At 36.3% G+C, this 15,794-nt stretch overlaps 1 protein-coding gene across 2 annotated transcripts in view; it reads left to right on the top strand.

Moving 5' to 3' along the window:
- The window catches only part of OXSR1 (oxidative stress responsive kinase 1), a 95,722-nt gene that overhangs the window by 38,546 nt on the left and 41,382 nt on the right, over nucleotides 1–15,794 (top strand). For both annotated transcript variants that reach the window (XM_012455655.2, XM_064360134.1), the window contains 4 exons: nucleotides 5,754–5,809; nucleotides 11,973–12,082; nucleotides 14,243–14,344; nucleotides 14,981–15,114. In XM_012455655.2, the coding sequence (XP_012311078.1) occupies nucleotides 5,754–5,809; nucleotides 11,973–12,082; nucleotides 14,243–14,344; nucleotides 14,981–15,114 (402 nt within the window). The remainder of the gene's footprint in view (nucleotides 1–5,753; nucleotides 5,810–11,972; nucleotides 12,083–14,242; nucleotides 14,345–14,980; nucleotides 15,115–15,794) is intronic.

Genomic DNA, 15,794 nt, shown 5'->3' with positions numbered 1-15,794 from the left:
TAACTCTCAAGCTGGTTCACACTGAGCCTCCAGACATTTGTCAATTACAATTTAAGTTTTTATATTCTAGTACTGACTCCAGTAGTAGTCTTCTGCTGCTGGGCTTCTGTTCAATTAAACTGTAATTCTGTCTTCCTGTCTTTACATTTTTGGAGGCAGCAGTTTGCTCTGTGACCTCAGTCTTTGATGGATCTAAGAAGAGTTGTTGATTTTCAGTTCAACTTTTTTTCCTGTTGTGAAGACAGAAGTGACAAGCTCCTGACGTATTGAACTAGATAAGATTATATCCTAAAATTCCTTTACCTTCTGATGTCCAAAGCTTTTCCTGTATAGATGATCTCTTGATGTCCTGTTTTTTAGCAAGATAGTGGCCCTGACTTGCACTATTATTACACCTCTGCCAGCAGAGGTAGTTGATGGATGCAACAAAATTCACAGCCCTTCTTGCCAAGTAAACTTTCATGGGACTATTTGGGCAGATTAACAATGTTTAGTTCCTTTGACAATTGAGGAAAAACTGTTGTCTCTTTGACCCTCCCCTACCCTCACCACACCACCAAAAAGAAGGCCTATCACTCTATTTGGACTCGTTGGGCATTAGACAGTGTGTACCTCACTTGGGCATTCTGTCTGGTCCTTTGTATCAGCCAGCCTGCAAATCAGCATCCTTTGAACGGGGCTCTAAGTGTCAGGTTGCATTGGAACCTGTCCAGCTATCTGTGGCATGGTCTCAGGAACCCCTACAACTGTAATGACTCCTTTGAGCACTGTGATAGATGTTATAGGTGCATACAGTTCAGGATTGTTATTTTCCTGGTGAATTATTCCTTTTGTTCCTGTAAATTGACTTTTTATGCCTATAAAATGACCTTTTTACTCTTACAAATGTTTTTGTTTTAAAGATAATTAGATCTTATTTATTGTAAAGATAATTAGGTCTTAAATGTTTTATAAAGATAATTAGATCTTATTTTAATATAACTATACTGTCTTACCTTTGGTAAGCATATTTTTCATTGTGGCCTAGTCTTTCAAGGGTCTTGGTTTTATTAGGGGGTTTCAGTTTTAGCTCCTAACCTTTTATCGGTCCAGTGCCATGTTTTCTATTACATTTGGATTTGAAAACCTGAGCCCCCTAGCCATTCGGCCAGTTTCCCTGTTCTGTCTCCCAGGGCTTACCTACTGTTCTGCCTCTCAAGTGTCTCTTTCATTTCTGAACCTTGAGGATTTTTTCTTTACTTTACATCTAGCTGTGTGATATTTTTTCCCCTAATTTATCCAGCATCTCTTTGTGTTTGTAGCAGGGGAAGGGTTTTGGGTCAAGGGCCTGGGTAGCAGTGATGCAAGTTTGTTTTCCAGTGCACAGTTTGCCATTTTGCTGGAATGGGAATTCTCTGACACTTTAAATCGTAGACTTTCAACCTTGGCTACATATTGGAATATAGGAAGCTTTAAAAAGTATAGATACCTGGGTCCACTGCCAGAAATTTATTTAATTGGTTTGGAGTGAGGCCTTGACATTGGGATTTACGGAGTTTTGCTCTTGTTGCCCAGGCTGGAGTGCAATGGCACGATCTTGGCTCATCACAACCTCTGCCTCCCAGGTTCAAACGATTCTCCTGCCTCAGCCTCTCGAGTAGCTGGGATTACAGGCATGTGCCACCACGCCTGGCTAATTTTGTATATTTAGTAGAGATGGGGGTTTCTCCATGTTGGTCAGACTGGTCCCCAACTCCCGATCTCAGGTGATCACCTGCCTCGGCCTCCCAAAGTGCTGGGATTACAGGTGTGAGCCACTGCGCCTGGCCAGCATTGGGACTTAGACTTTAGCAGTAACCAGCTCTGTAATATGCTGAGACTTAGGCTTAGGAGAAAGTTGTTTTATTGGGAAGCAGAGGAAAATATTTTTAGTATGTCTTGCTACTTCTCATATTTTCAAAGTCCACTTGTGATTTCAGGTGGATTTGTATGTCAGCCTAGTAGATCAGGTAAAGTAATTTTCCTCTATGTCTACTGTGTTTTCTCTGTGATTTCTAGGCTTTAGAGGCTTTGAGTAGGATGAATGGGTCTCTAAATTAGACTTTTCTCTGTGTATCTACCCAAATATTTTTCCCATTGAAGAGGCGGCTGTGTCAGAAATGTTGGACATTTTGTTAGTTTAAGATGCTTAAATACAGTGTATTTACAGAGCTTTGGTTTTGATTCACTGCTTTTCTTGACCCTTTTTCAAGTTTTCCATAAATGGTGCCTATTGATGAGTAATAAAAATGTTATGGGCAGAAACTTGTGTTCTGTATTAATGAAAAGTCAAGAATGTCTATGATATTTGTTTTAATTTTAGAAGGAATGTGTTACTTTGGGGCAACAGTGACATGTGAGAAATGGCATTAAGCTGTAAAAAACAAAAACTCACTCTTCTTGTTACTTAAGAGAGGTTGGAGGATGGAGCTTTTGGAGCTGCTGGCTTGCTTGATGTTCTTTGTGGCAGAGTAAAAAAGTTCTTTAACTGGGGACTATATTGATTTTCAGATATTTAGTTACGAATCTTTTCCCTAAAAGTTAGTTGTCCTGTTTGAGGGCAGACTGTGGTGTTTTTATTGTCCGGTGAATCATGCTATTCTGCTTTTACTCCTGGAAGCTATTCTACAGATTGCACTTTTGGTTTCAAAAGGGAAACATGTATTGATTATCTGGGGAATTGATCAGGAAAAGTAGTCACTCGAAGTGCAGGCTCTGCTGCAAATGGATTATTGTCTCTTCCCTTATGAAAGACTAAAATTTACAAAACATGATTTGAGTAGGTGATATGTATATATGGCTTTAAAAATTCAAATAGCGCCAAATGACATATGGTACAAAATAAGTCTTCTCAGTATCAGTAGTGCTAAATTATATTGATACTGTGTGCTTTTCTTATGATGTGATGAAAATGACACCTTTTATGGTTTTCCTTACAAAATGCCCTGACACCAGTCTAACCATGAGAAAAACATTGTACACATTCCAGTAGAGGGGCATTCTACAAAATACTTGACCATTACTCCTCAAAATTGTCAAGATTCTCTAAAAACAAAGAAAGTGTGAAAAACTGTCACAACCAAAAGGAACCTAAGGAGACATGGCAGCTGAATATAATATGGTATCCTGGGCAGGATCCTGGGACTGAAAAAGGACATTAGGTAAAAACTAAAGAAATCTGAATAAACTGTGGACTTTAATCATGATATATTAATGCTGGTTCATTTATTGTAGCAAAAGTACTGTACTAATTAATATAAGATGTTAATAATAGGGCAAACTAAGTGTGAGGTGTGTGGGAACTCCTATGCACTAGTTTCTCAACTTTTATGTAAATCTAAAACTGTTCTAAAACATAAAGTCTTCTTCCGTTTATGAATCCACAGTACCCTGATCCAAAGGGAATTACTTGTTGCCATTTTCTTGTGACTCCTTTGAGAGATATTTTTTTTGCCAGTATAAACATGATGTATGTCTCTGTGTCTTGTTTTTCTTTTAAAGAAAATACAAATGGCCACATGCTATATTTAGCATTCATTTTTCACTTAATAATGTATTTGGAGATAGTTCCATATCTACATGTATGTTCAATAGTATTCATAGTATTTTATGGTTTAGATATACCACAGCTTAACTGGTCTCCTTTTGATGGATAATTAGATTGTTCCCATCCTTTGACTGTAATGTATTAGTTTATAACCCTGACATTTGGAATAGAGTTAGGAGGTGGGGAGTGGGGATTGGGGAAGAGGAAAGGAACAGTCTAGTATTTTTTTTTTAAGTGTTTGGTTGACATTCTTTCTTTCTTTTTTATATTCTTTTTTTTTTGTTCCAGAAGAGGATTTGAGGGAGGTCGTCTCCTCAGTGCATATGTAATAGTTGTTAAAAATTTAAATAGTTATTTAAATCTATTTGAAGAATATTTCCTCCTCTTTGAAGAATGCCTCCTATGTACTAATCATAATGCTAAGTAACTACAGGTGACTATAGTAATATATTAAGTTACAGGCCCAGATCTAGCTCATGGTGAAATAAGAGAGACAGACCTAGGAATATGATCATGTAATACACTATGCTAACATTATAGTACAACCTTCTGTAAAAACACAGAGGAAGGAGTGACTAAACTATTTTTTCTTGCCCCCTTGGCTTTTAGATGAGCTCAGAAAAGGGAGTTGGAAGTTAGTGGTTGACTCAGTTGAATGATCTTTGTCACAAAGGAAAGATAATGTCCTCTCTTCTCTCCTGTTTGTAGCTACTAGAATCTGAAACTAGGTTCATGGAGTAAAGCAAGCTGGCCTGCACTCTACTAAGTCAGCCTCCAGGAGAACAACCTATGAATTGCTTGGGCTTATAAGCAGTACAAAATACTCAGTAACATGATTTCCTTATGCTTCAGTATATATTCAGGAAGGCATTGTATACTGTGGTATGATGCTGCTGCTGCACACAATTATGGAACCCTTGTTCATTGTTTGCCAGGGAATGATTATATCTAAACATGGAGGATAAAGGGGAGTGCTGTGCTTTTCATTGGCTCCTTTTCATGACAAATAAGACGTTCTTCCATGAGCTGGACTTGCTTTTCTTTCTTGTGTAGCTTCAAGGGCTGCCTTTCTTTTGCTTATTTGATTACATTTACTTTTAATTACAAAATGACTGTATTTCCACAGGGCATTCAAATACTGTTCCCCTAGACTTCAATTCCATTAATCTCCACAAAAATCCCATTTGGCAAGGGAAAGGGGTGTGTTTGTGCAACATTAATGGTGTCGTGTAAAATGCACTGGTCTCTTATTTGATCTGTTCATTTAATAATGTATGTTAGCATTTCATGTCACAGTATGTTGATTAACATTCATTTCATGGATGTAATAGAATTAATTTAACCTTTCTACTATTGTTGGCTGTGACTAGTTTTTGTTTCTTATTACAAACAATGCTGCAGTAGAACCCCCTTGTATGCTCCTTGTAAATTCTGAGAATTTCTCTAGGTTATCAAGCAATGGTTTTGCTACTCTTAGGATTTGGGGATTTTAAATTTTGCCAAAAATTTGTTTTTGCTAAAAAAACAAAACAAAACCCCAAGTTGTAGATTTGAATGGATAGTATAATATTATTTACATTGGGAGAAAAGCCCAGATATGTCATAGGTATATATTCTATTAACCAGACTGATAACAGTTGAAAACTTTGGAGAGAGTACTTACTAGACTTGAGAATGATGGTCAAAGGGATTTTGGCTTTTTTAGTTGTGTTTAAGTTTTTAAAACAAGAATATTTTCACGTATTACTTGTTATAAATAGTTAAAAATATAGAGATGCCTGAGTAATTTTCATCTTTTTGTTAACAGGCATACAATATTCCCTGTTTTCAGTTGCATGCTGATGATTTTAAAACTTTGATAACTCACTGGGGTGTAGGAAAAAATACATTTCAAAATGTAGAATTAGGTGAGGGTCACATTCTTTGGCCACTTTTATCCCAATCAAGAATATTTAATCACTTGTGTTTTCTAGATATTATAGTAAGAACCTTTCTAGCTTTCTTTTTAATGTTTGTATTCCTAGTACCAGTGACTAAAATTTTACTATTGCTCTTAATATTCTTTAATATAAAATAGAACATTTAAATATTGCTAGTATTACATGAATATAGTTATCACTTGCTTAAATTATGTTACTCCAAAGAATGGGTGTTTTTTGATATGTAACTTTTTTTTTTTTTATTTAAGAGATGTGAAAGCTGGAAACATTCTTCTTGGAGAAGATGGCTCAGTACAGATTGCAGGTAATGATTAGTATTTTTAAAATTTGATTTAATGGTCAGTAGAACCACATTACTTACCTTTTATATTTTCTTAATCAGTATTCTCTCCTGTTCCCTGGACCATCTCTATTCAAGCGTCCTCTCTGGGCACATCATAGGATGCCACCAACTCTCAAGATATTTTCTCTTATTCATCCTTCATTTCTGCTCTTAGACATTTTTTTTCTGACCATTATTTGTTTCCTTCCAGCTAATCACTTCTTACTTCCATGAGGGTCTTCTGCTATGGGTTCTCATAGCATTCTGTACTTTCCTTTAAAGGAAAAATAGCTGAGGATCTTCATTGTGTTTAAAGAATAAATATGTTATATAGAGGTTATACAGAGCTGCTTTTGTCCTGGGGGAAATTGAGTGTTTGTCAGTTAGGAAAAAGCACCTGAGAAGTAGAGGTGTGCTTTTGGCAGTTTCAGAGCTGAAGGGATAAGAGTTTTAGTCCAGGGCCTGCCAGAAATGGCTATCCTGATGAAACACCCCCTCCTCCAGGCTGAGACTCCAGAACGACTGTACCCAGGGATTGTCTAGCAAGCAGATCATCTGAGAAAAACCTCAGCTTGGTCCCAGACTGCTAGAACAGTCAGGTGTTTGGCAGGAGGAAGATAATCACCCAAACCTTAAATTATTTCTTCATCTTTAAGAAGATAATTTAGGTGAACATCTTCATATCTGTGAGGTAAGGAAATATTTTAACCAAGTCACATAAAGTTCTATTATAAAGGGAAAGATTGATAAATTTGACACCTTTAAAATTAGCAACTTCTACTCATCAAAAGAGGGACAAATGGTTTATTACTATTAACAGAGTAAAAAGGCAAACCACAGAGTAGAGAAGATATTTGCAGCATGAATAATTGTTAAAGGGCTCAAATGTAGAGTGTATAAAGAACTCATTGAGAAAAAAAAAAAAGCTCTAAAAAGTGGGCAGAAGACTGGCATAGGCACTTTCCAAATGAAGACATCCAAATATAAATGTAGTAAAAGATATTCAACCTTTTACAAATTACACTAGTAATTTGTTAAATGCAAAGTAAAATCACATTGTGATAACATGTTAAATTGATTGGCTTGGCAAAAACATCTGACAGTACTAATTATTGGTGTGGGTGTAAAGCAAGGAGTAAATCTCATTTCTGATGATGGAAATATAAATTGATACAACCATTTTATTACAGTTGAAGATATACGTACTGTAAGTCTTTGGCTCCTAGGTGTATAGTCTAGAGAAACTCGTCTGTATGTGTGCCACAGTATTCATAATCATTGTAAGTTTGAAATAATCCCAGTACCCTTTATTAGTGAATGGATAAGTAAATTGTGGTTAATTTATATACTGGAATACTTTTTTTTTTTTGAAACAGAGTGTCACTCTGTTGCCCAGGCTGAAGTGCAGTGGTGTGGTCAGTCTTGGCTCACTGTACCCTCTGCCTTCCAGGTTCAAGAGATTCTCGTGCCTCAGCCTCCTGAGTAGCTGGGATTACAGGCATGTGCCACCCTACTCGACTAATTTTCATATTTGTAGTAGAGACAAGCTTTCTCGATGTTGGTCAGGCTGGTCCTGAACTCCTGGCTTCAAGTGATCCACCCACCTTGGCCTTCCAAAGTGCTGGGGTTACAGGTGTGAGCCACCATGCCCAGCCTATACTGGAATACTATATAATGATGAAAATGAATATAACTATAGCTACATATGAAAGCATTAATAAATCATAAAAATATATAGGAGATGGACTGGACATGGGTTTCCTTATCTAGTATGAATGGCACCGTAGCCAGCCACCTGCACAAACCAAGAATTTGGGAACAACTTTGCTCTCTGTCTCCCTTTTACTCATGTTCAGTCTGTCACCAGATCTTGCCAACACTGCCTCCTGACTCACTCTTTTATTTTTATTTTTTACAGTGGTAAAATATACATAACATAAAATTGACTGTCTTAACCATTTTTAAGTGTATGGTTCTGTGGCATTAAATACATTCCTGTTGTCCAGCTGTCACCACCATCTGCCTTCAGAACTAGTTCATCTTACTTGACTGAAACTGTACCCACTAAATAGTAATTCCTCATTCCATTTCTCACCCCAGTTGTGGGTGACCACCATTCTCCTTTCTGTCTCCATGAATTTAACTACTTTAAGCACCTAAGTGAACTCCTACAGTATTTGTCCTTTTGTGATTGACTTTCATTTTGTATAATGTCTTTAAGGTTCATGTTGTAGTATATGTCAGAATTTCAGTACTTTTAAAAGCTGTATAATAATTCCATTGTATTTATATGCCGCATTTTGTTTATCCATTCATTCATCAATGGGCATTTGCATTGCTTCCACCTTTGGCCATTGCGAATAATGCTGCTATGAACATGAGTGTGGAAATATTTGTCTGAGTTTCTTGCTTTCATTTCTTTTGGGTGTATACCCATAACTAGAATTGCTGGATCATATGGTTATTCCATGTTTAAGTTTTTGAGGAATTGATGTATTCTTTTTCATAACAGCTGTGCCATTTTACATTCCCACCAAGAGTGTACAGGAATCCCACCAAGAGCGCACAGGAATCGAATTTCTCCACATCCTCACCAACACTTGTTAGTTTCTGGGGGTTTTTTTGTTTTTTTTCAGGTGGTAGCCATTCTAAGGGATGTAAAGTGGTATCTACCTCATTGTGATTGGATTTATATTACTCTATTGATTAGTGATGTTGAACATCTTTTCATGTACTTATTGACCATTTGCATATCTTCTTTGCATAAATGACTGCTTAATTCCTTTGCCCATTTTTAAATTGGAGTGTTTGTGGTTGTTGTTGAATTGTAGGAGTTCTTTACATATTTTGGATGTCAATCCCTTATCAGTTGTATGATTTGCAAATTATATTCTCCCAGTCTGTGGGTTGCCTTTCACTCTGTTGATAGTGACCTTTGATGCACAAAAGTTTTGAAATTTTGATTATCTACTTTTTTTTTGTTGCCTGGAATTTGTTATTATATCCAAGAAGTCATTGCTAACTCCATTGTCATGAAGCTTTTCTCCTATGTTTTAAGAGTTTTATAGTTTAGGGGTTTCTAATTTTTTCACACCTTATTATAGATAGCACTTACTATATTATAATTGCCTGATTCCACCTTCTGTATTTAGAAGTTGCACAAAAGGCTGAGGGGACCTTGTCTTCCTTGATCATTACTTTTTTTCTTTTCTTTTGTTTTCTTTTTTTTGAGATGGAGTTTCGCTCTTGTTGCCCAGGCTGGATTGCAGTGGTGCAATCTCAGCTCACCACCAGACTTCGCTTCTAGGGTTCTTCTGCCCCAGCCTCTCGAGTAGCTGGAATTACAGGCATGCACCACCACACCCAGCTAATTTTGTATTTTTAGTAGAAAAGGGGTTTCTCCCTGTTGGTCAGGCTGGTCTCGAACTCCTGACCTCAGGTGATCCGCCTGTGTCAGCCTCCCAAAGTGCTGGGATTATAGGCATGAGCCATGGCGCCCGGCCTGATCATTACTGTTGATCCTGTCACATAGTAGGTACCAAAGTCCATCTTATACTTTAACTGAAATTGTATTAACAAAGGAGCTAAGTGATTTTTTTTCACATTTAAATTACTGTTTCTCTTTAGTTGACAATTTAAAACAAAAGGCAAATGGCATTTTTGCTCTTTGGTTTCTGTTCTTAACTTTATAGTTGGATTGATTATGTTTCCTTGGCATTGTAGCTGTGCAGATTGTTTAACAAGAATATTTTGGTAAAGTGGGTAGTCTTACTTACATTCCTTAGCTAAATGTTTTAACTAGTCTTCAGGGTTCACTTGGAAACAAGCAGAGGTATACTAGCTGTAGATCCAAAAATTCTGGATCATTATTAAGTTCTGCGTTTAAAATTCTGAATATTTTAAAGCTACTTGAAGGTTTTTAGTAGGTTTTTAAAAAGTAAAAACTCTTTATATAGAACCTAAAAAATATGTTGTATATAAGTTGTTTGAGTCTTTATCATATTTAAGTATTTTAAGGCACAGCTTTCTTTCTAGTTAGTGATAAAAATACCTAGTACTTATTGAGTGTTTAGTATTAAAATATATTACAGGGACTATTCCAAGTATATTATTAATTCATTTAATCCTCAACAACAACCTTGTTGAGTAGGTACTGTTATTGCCTCCTTTTTATAGATGAAGAAATTGTAGCACAAAGATTGAAAATACCTGCCCAAGTTCAGCTGACTAGTGGCAGAGCTGAATGCACTGAATGTACTTTTTCCCCTTTCAAGTGCACTTTAAAATGTTTATTATTGTTGTTACAATTGGAACAACATTTTAAAGTTCTTAGAAATTTGCCAGTTTAAGAGCATTGAAAACTGTTATTATTATTATTATTATTATTTTAGAGAAAGGGTCTTGCTCTGTCATCTAGGCCAGAGTGCAGTGGGGTGAACGTAGCTCACGGCAGCCTCCAACTCTTAGGCTCAAGCAGTCCTCCTACCTCAGCCTCCCAAGTAGCTAGGACTACAGGTGCCCGCCACCATGCCCAGCTAATTTTCTATTTTTTATAGACATGGGGTCTCACCTCACTGTGTTTGTTGCCCAGGCTGGTCTCGAACTTGTGGCCTCAAGCGCTCCTCCTGCCTCAGCTTCCCAAAGTATTGGGATTACAGGAATGAGCCACTGTGCCCAGCCAAGATTATTGTGTTTTTTTTTTTATTTTTCATAATTCTAAGTACATTCAGACAAGATTATTGTTTTTTAAACCTGTATAGACTTGTTATTTTTAAATTGTTCTGTATAGACAAGCAATTATTTTGAATAAATTGCTTGAAAGTGGCAGAATTGATAGACTTCTGAATGTGGAATTTTAAAGTTTACCGTGCTAAAATTATTCTTCACACCATCAGTTTGTTGATAATTTATTGTATTTTCAAATTGAAAAAAAAGTATAAAATAGAAATATGAAAACAAATAAATTTGAAAATATAATAAATCATGGACAAATATGGGCTCATTTTACATAATGCAGAGTGTTCTGGAACAGACACAAAAGTGGAGTCAGAAAAGGTGTACAAAAGTTGGATAAGGTATATAAGAGCCTCACTATATTAATTAAAGTTCTTTTGGTTGTATTGGAAATTATCACCGGCTGACTTAACAAAGCAGGAATTATTGAAATAAACTAGGAAGTACACAGAATAAAAAAATCAACTGAACAGCTAAGCCTCAGAATGGGCAGGAACCCAGTTGTGCTGGTGACCTTCAGGATGCTGTTAGCATGGCTCAGCTTCCTTTACCCTTAGTTTCCTTGTCTGTCCATTCAAGCTTCACATTTCTAGAAGATTTAAGATAGACCTACCTTGGATTAAGGTGTCTAACCCTGGCTCAGATCAAGTATGCCCAGGGGTCAAGGTGAGAGAGTACAGATACACACCCAGGGCTATTTACAGAAAAAGAGGGATCCTGATGAGACAAGCAGTCCTCCTTATCAGTGACTGGTACTTTGGCTTTAGTGTTGTGGGATAAAATCTTTGTAAAGAAAATCCCGAGGCTTAGAGAAGTTAACTAAGTTTACCATTGTCATATATCTACTAAGAGGTGAAGGAAGTTAGGATATGTATTAAGCATTATGAACTTTAATTTATTTGGGGCCAAGTTCTTGAGAGGTCTTTGAATACTAAGTTAAAAAGGTTGAATTTCATTCTGTAGGATTTTCTGAGCTGAAAGGGCCATGTCAAAGTGATAATTTAAAAATGAATGAATGAATGAATCTAATAGTGGTATGTAGTATGGATTAGAGCAAGGAAGAAAATATGAGAACATGATAATGTGGGGGTGGAGAGGAATGGAGTGAGGCACCTGCTAAACTATGTCTTTTTTTGTTTTTTTTTGTTTTTTTTTTGTTTTGCAAAGATGAACTCCTGGGCTCAAGGGAGCCTCCTGCTTTGGCCTCCCAAGAGTGTTGGGATTATAGGCGTGAGCCACTGCTCTCAGTCTAAGCTATGTCTTAATTTAGCCAAGAAGTTCAGCAAAAAGATGAGAAACTATCATGCTTCTTATCTTATATATAGGATGGTGACTACATTTTATTGTTTTTCTATTCATTTATGAGAGTTGATGCACTTTCATACAACCTTGCTGTTGTATTCTGTTTCAGACTTTGGGGTTAGTGCTTTTTTAGCAACTGGTGGTGATATTACCCGAAATAAAGTGAGAAAGACCTTTGTTGGCACCCCTTGTTGGATGGCACCTGAAGTTATGGAACAGGTACTGTGTCTTTTTTTATGTTTTAAATGGGTTAGGGCTTTGTTATGAAACTGAGAAAATTTAAGTGTTTGCTTTTCTTTGGCATACCAGATTAGCTTTGGGAAACATGTCCCTGTTTCTTGGTTAGGACTTTAGTCCACCCTTGAAAACAAAACAACAAAAACACTCTAGGACTTTGCAAAGGATATATGAAACTCAGGAATAATATAATCAAGGTTTGTGTTAATTTTATTAGTACAAATTAGACTAATTTTTACATAGAGATTTATTGCTGTGTTTCTTGAAGGACTGGTTGTCTCTATCTTCCCATTTCCTCTTCAAACAGTTGCAGTCTGGTGTCACTCATCCCATCATTTTAAGGAAACTCTGCTACTTCTCAAATCCAGAGCTCATTTCTTACTCCTTATTTTACTTGTCCTATTGGTGATATTTGAAACTGTTGACCATGCCATCTTTATTCACGTTCCTAGCCTCCTTAATGTTGTTTCTTCATTCTTGTCTTGTTTGTCAAGCCATTCCTCTGACTTTGCTGGCTCTCATTCTCCTGAATTACACTGCTTCCCATGACCTTATTCTTGAGCTTTTCTCTTCTCTGACTGCAAATACTCACTAGGTATTCCCATTTGTGCTTCTTATTAATGATTTCTAAATTATGTCCAGTGTTTTTCCCAAAACCTCCATATAGATATTTCTAGTTCTTAATAAATGCTTTACATAAATGCCTTATAGGTCTATCAAACTCAGTATGCTATGAACTAAATTCATTTTTACTCTGTTTTAATCACCTGCATTCACCCTGTTGGTGAGGGAAGGATTCCCACTGTAAAGTTATGGGAATGGCTGAACGTACAACACCTGACACTGGACAGATGAGATTGACAGCCGTCTCTTAGTCACATATACTCACAGCCTGGGGAGGAGGCCACTGCATGCCATGCTGGACTAGTGGGGTTGCACTTAGTAGCAGAATGAATGAGAAGGGGCTTTAGAGACGGGGTTTGTAGTACCAACAGAGGGTGATGGCCCTTAGTTTTCTTGAGAAGATATGATTGACTAACAGGGAGCTGAAACCTGCTTCTCAGGGCCAAGCAGGAACTGTACCTGGTCATTTGCTGAGGAGGATTGTTGGGCTAGAAGACATTATCTGCAAGAGCAGAGTGGAGAGGGGATCTTGTACTTAGGTCACTAAAGGCCCTTCAGTTTTACCAGAGGACAAGGCAGCACATACTATTGATCCTTACTTTTAGGTCTTTCGCAGTACACACTCCCCAAACCTATTTCTCCTATATTGCTTAGGATAGAAAATTAAAATTTATAGCCATTTAATGTGCTGGTGACAGTGTATAAGTAGAGAAATTTGGCAACATATTCACTCTAAAAAGTTTAAAAGTATTCACAATCTTTGTAACTTTTTCATTGTGGAAATTAAGATGCCATAATGTAGATCCTTTGGAAAACAAAAAAGCTACCCCACTACAAAACATTTTGTTTTAGTTCTTTACAGTATTTTACTATTTGTAGAAGTTTCAGGACTCATGAGCAATTTTGTTTTTTTCTTCATGTTTTATCACAAATGTTTCTTATATGTTCATATAGTATTAATAAATATTGCTTTTAGCTGACTATAATTTTTTTTAATATATCATACTTAACAATTTCTTCACTGTTGGTGAACATTCAGGTTGTGTCTTTATTTTTTCTATTACCAAATATAGTTAGCTTTTGCCTACTTTATTTTACTGGTTTAATGCTTATGAACACTTTCATTGTTCTTGGTACACATTAGAAGCTAGCTTTTTTGTTTGTTTATTTTTAGAGACAGAGTCTTGCTCTCTCGCTCACTCTGGAGTACAGTGGTACCATCATGGCTCATTACAGCCTTCAACTCCTCGGCTCGAGGTAGCCTCCCAAGTAGCTGGACTGCAGGTGTACATCATCACTCCTAGCTACTTTAAAAAAATTTTTTTTGTGGAGATGGGGTCTCACCATGTTGCCCAGGCTGGTCTTGAACTCCTGGTTTCAAGCCCACCTAATCCTCCCACCTCAGCCTCTCACAGTGCTAGGATTACAGGCATGAGCCACTGTGCCTGGCCTCAGAACCTAACTTTTAAAAGTCCTTTTATGCTGATAAAAAATAATCATGCAAATCTATTCTTGCAGGTCCGAGGTTATGATTTCAAAGCTGATATTTGGAGTTTTGGAATTACAGCAATTGAATTGGCCACAGGGGCAGCTCCTTATCATAAATATCCACCAATGAAGGTGAGGTTCATGTTCCAAATACTACCCCAGCTCAAGTCCCAATTCCTTTTCAGAACCATTTGCCAGTCTTTTAATTTTTTTTTATTGTGGTGGAATACACATACCATAAAATTAGCCATCATCTTTAACCATTTTGAGTGTATAGTTCAGTGGTATTAAATGCATTCATAATGTTGTAAAGTTATCACTACCATCTGTATCCAAACTCTTTTCATTTGAAAACTGGAACTCTGTACCCATTAAATAGTAACTCTTGATTCCCACTCTTTCTCAGCCCCTTGTTTGTCTCTATGATTTGACTACTCTCAATACCTCATATAAGTGGAATCACACAATGTTTATCTTTACATGACTAGTATTTCACTTAGCATAATGTCCCCAAAGTTCATCCATGTTGTAGTATATTGCAGAATTTTCTAATATTCCATTGTGTGTGTGTGTATTGAGAAGCTAACCATCTATAGCATATTATTTATGTGAAATACACATAATAATTCTGGGTTTTAAATAATTGATTTAGATAGAAAATAAAATGTTATACGTTGGTATGGGGTGCCTATATTGAAAAATCTTGACCACAATAGTTAAACTTTACTGAGTCATCACAGGTTTATAGTATACTGAAAATTCTTACAGGTTTTAATGCTGACACTGCAGAATGATCCTCCTTCTTTGGAAACTGGTGTTCAAGATAAAGAAATGCTGAAAAAATACGGAAAATCATTTAGAAAAATGATTTCATTGTGCCTTCAAAAAGATCCAGAAAAAAGGTAAAATATGAGAAAAAGTCTACTTTTCTCTCTAATAAGTAAAACATCGTGAGAAGTCTAAGAATCACACACATGTATGTAGAGGAAATTATTTGTACATATTCAAATGAACTAAATATAAACTTTAAGAAAGTATACAGAGACCATTATACTAGATTGGAAATGATTTCTGCCCTCTTTGTAGCATACAGTATACCCTAAATAGTTCACCTTTTTCCTGATTAATTCCTTATAAAGTTGTATATTGTGAATTCTGTATTAATAAATGCCAAGTTAGTCGAGAGGTTTGTTTTCAGTTTGCATTTAAATTTTATAAATGGATGTCTTAATGCCATTTACAGTATTAATAAAGGAAAGACACATAGAAAATTTATATTTAGTGTCAAATAATCAGATTTATTTCCATGTTAGAAAAGTATTTTAGTAAGTGGACCAAAAATTCAGATAGCCTCCTTATCAATATAAGACAGATTGAATGGCAAGTAAGCAAATAAATAAGAACATCTAATGTGTGTAGCTTCATGAATGAAACATAATCGTAGAATGTTGGCACAACCTTTTATTTTTGAGGTCACCTGGTACTTAGTCATAGGGGTAGGACTTGAATCTCAAAGTCCTGATTCCTAATTTAGGGCTCTTTTTCCTCTGAATCTTATTTGTCTGTTTTACATATATATTCC

Source organism: Aotus nancymaae, unplaced genomic scaffold (assembly GCF_030222135.1).
Source record: "Aotus nancymaae isolate 86718 unplaced genomic scaffold, 86718_ANA_hifiasm-v0.15.2.pri h1tg000038l, whole genome shotgun sequence".
NCBI classification, from domain to species: Eukaryota; Metazoa; Chordata; class Mammalia; order Primates; family Aotidae; genus Aotus; species Aotus nancymaae.
This window is presented reverse-complemented; position numbering and strand designations above follow the sequence as displayed.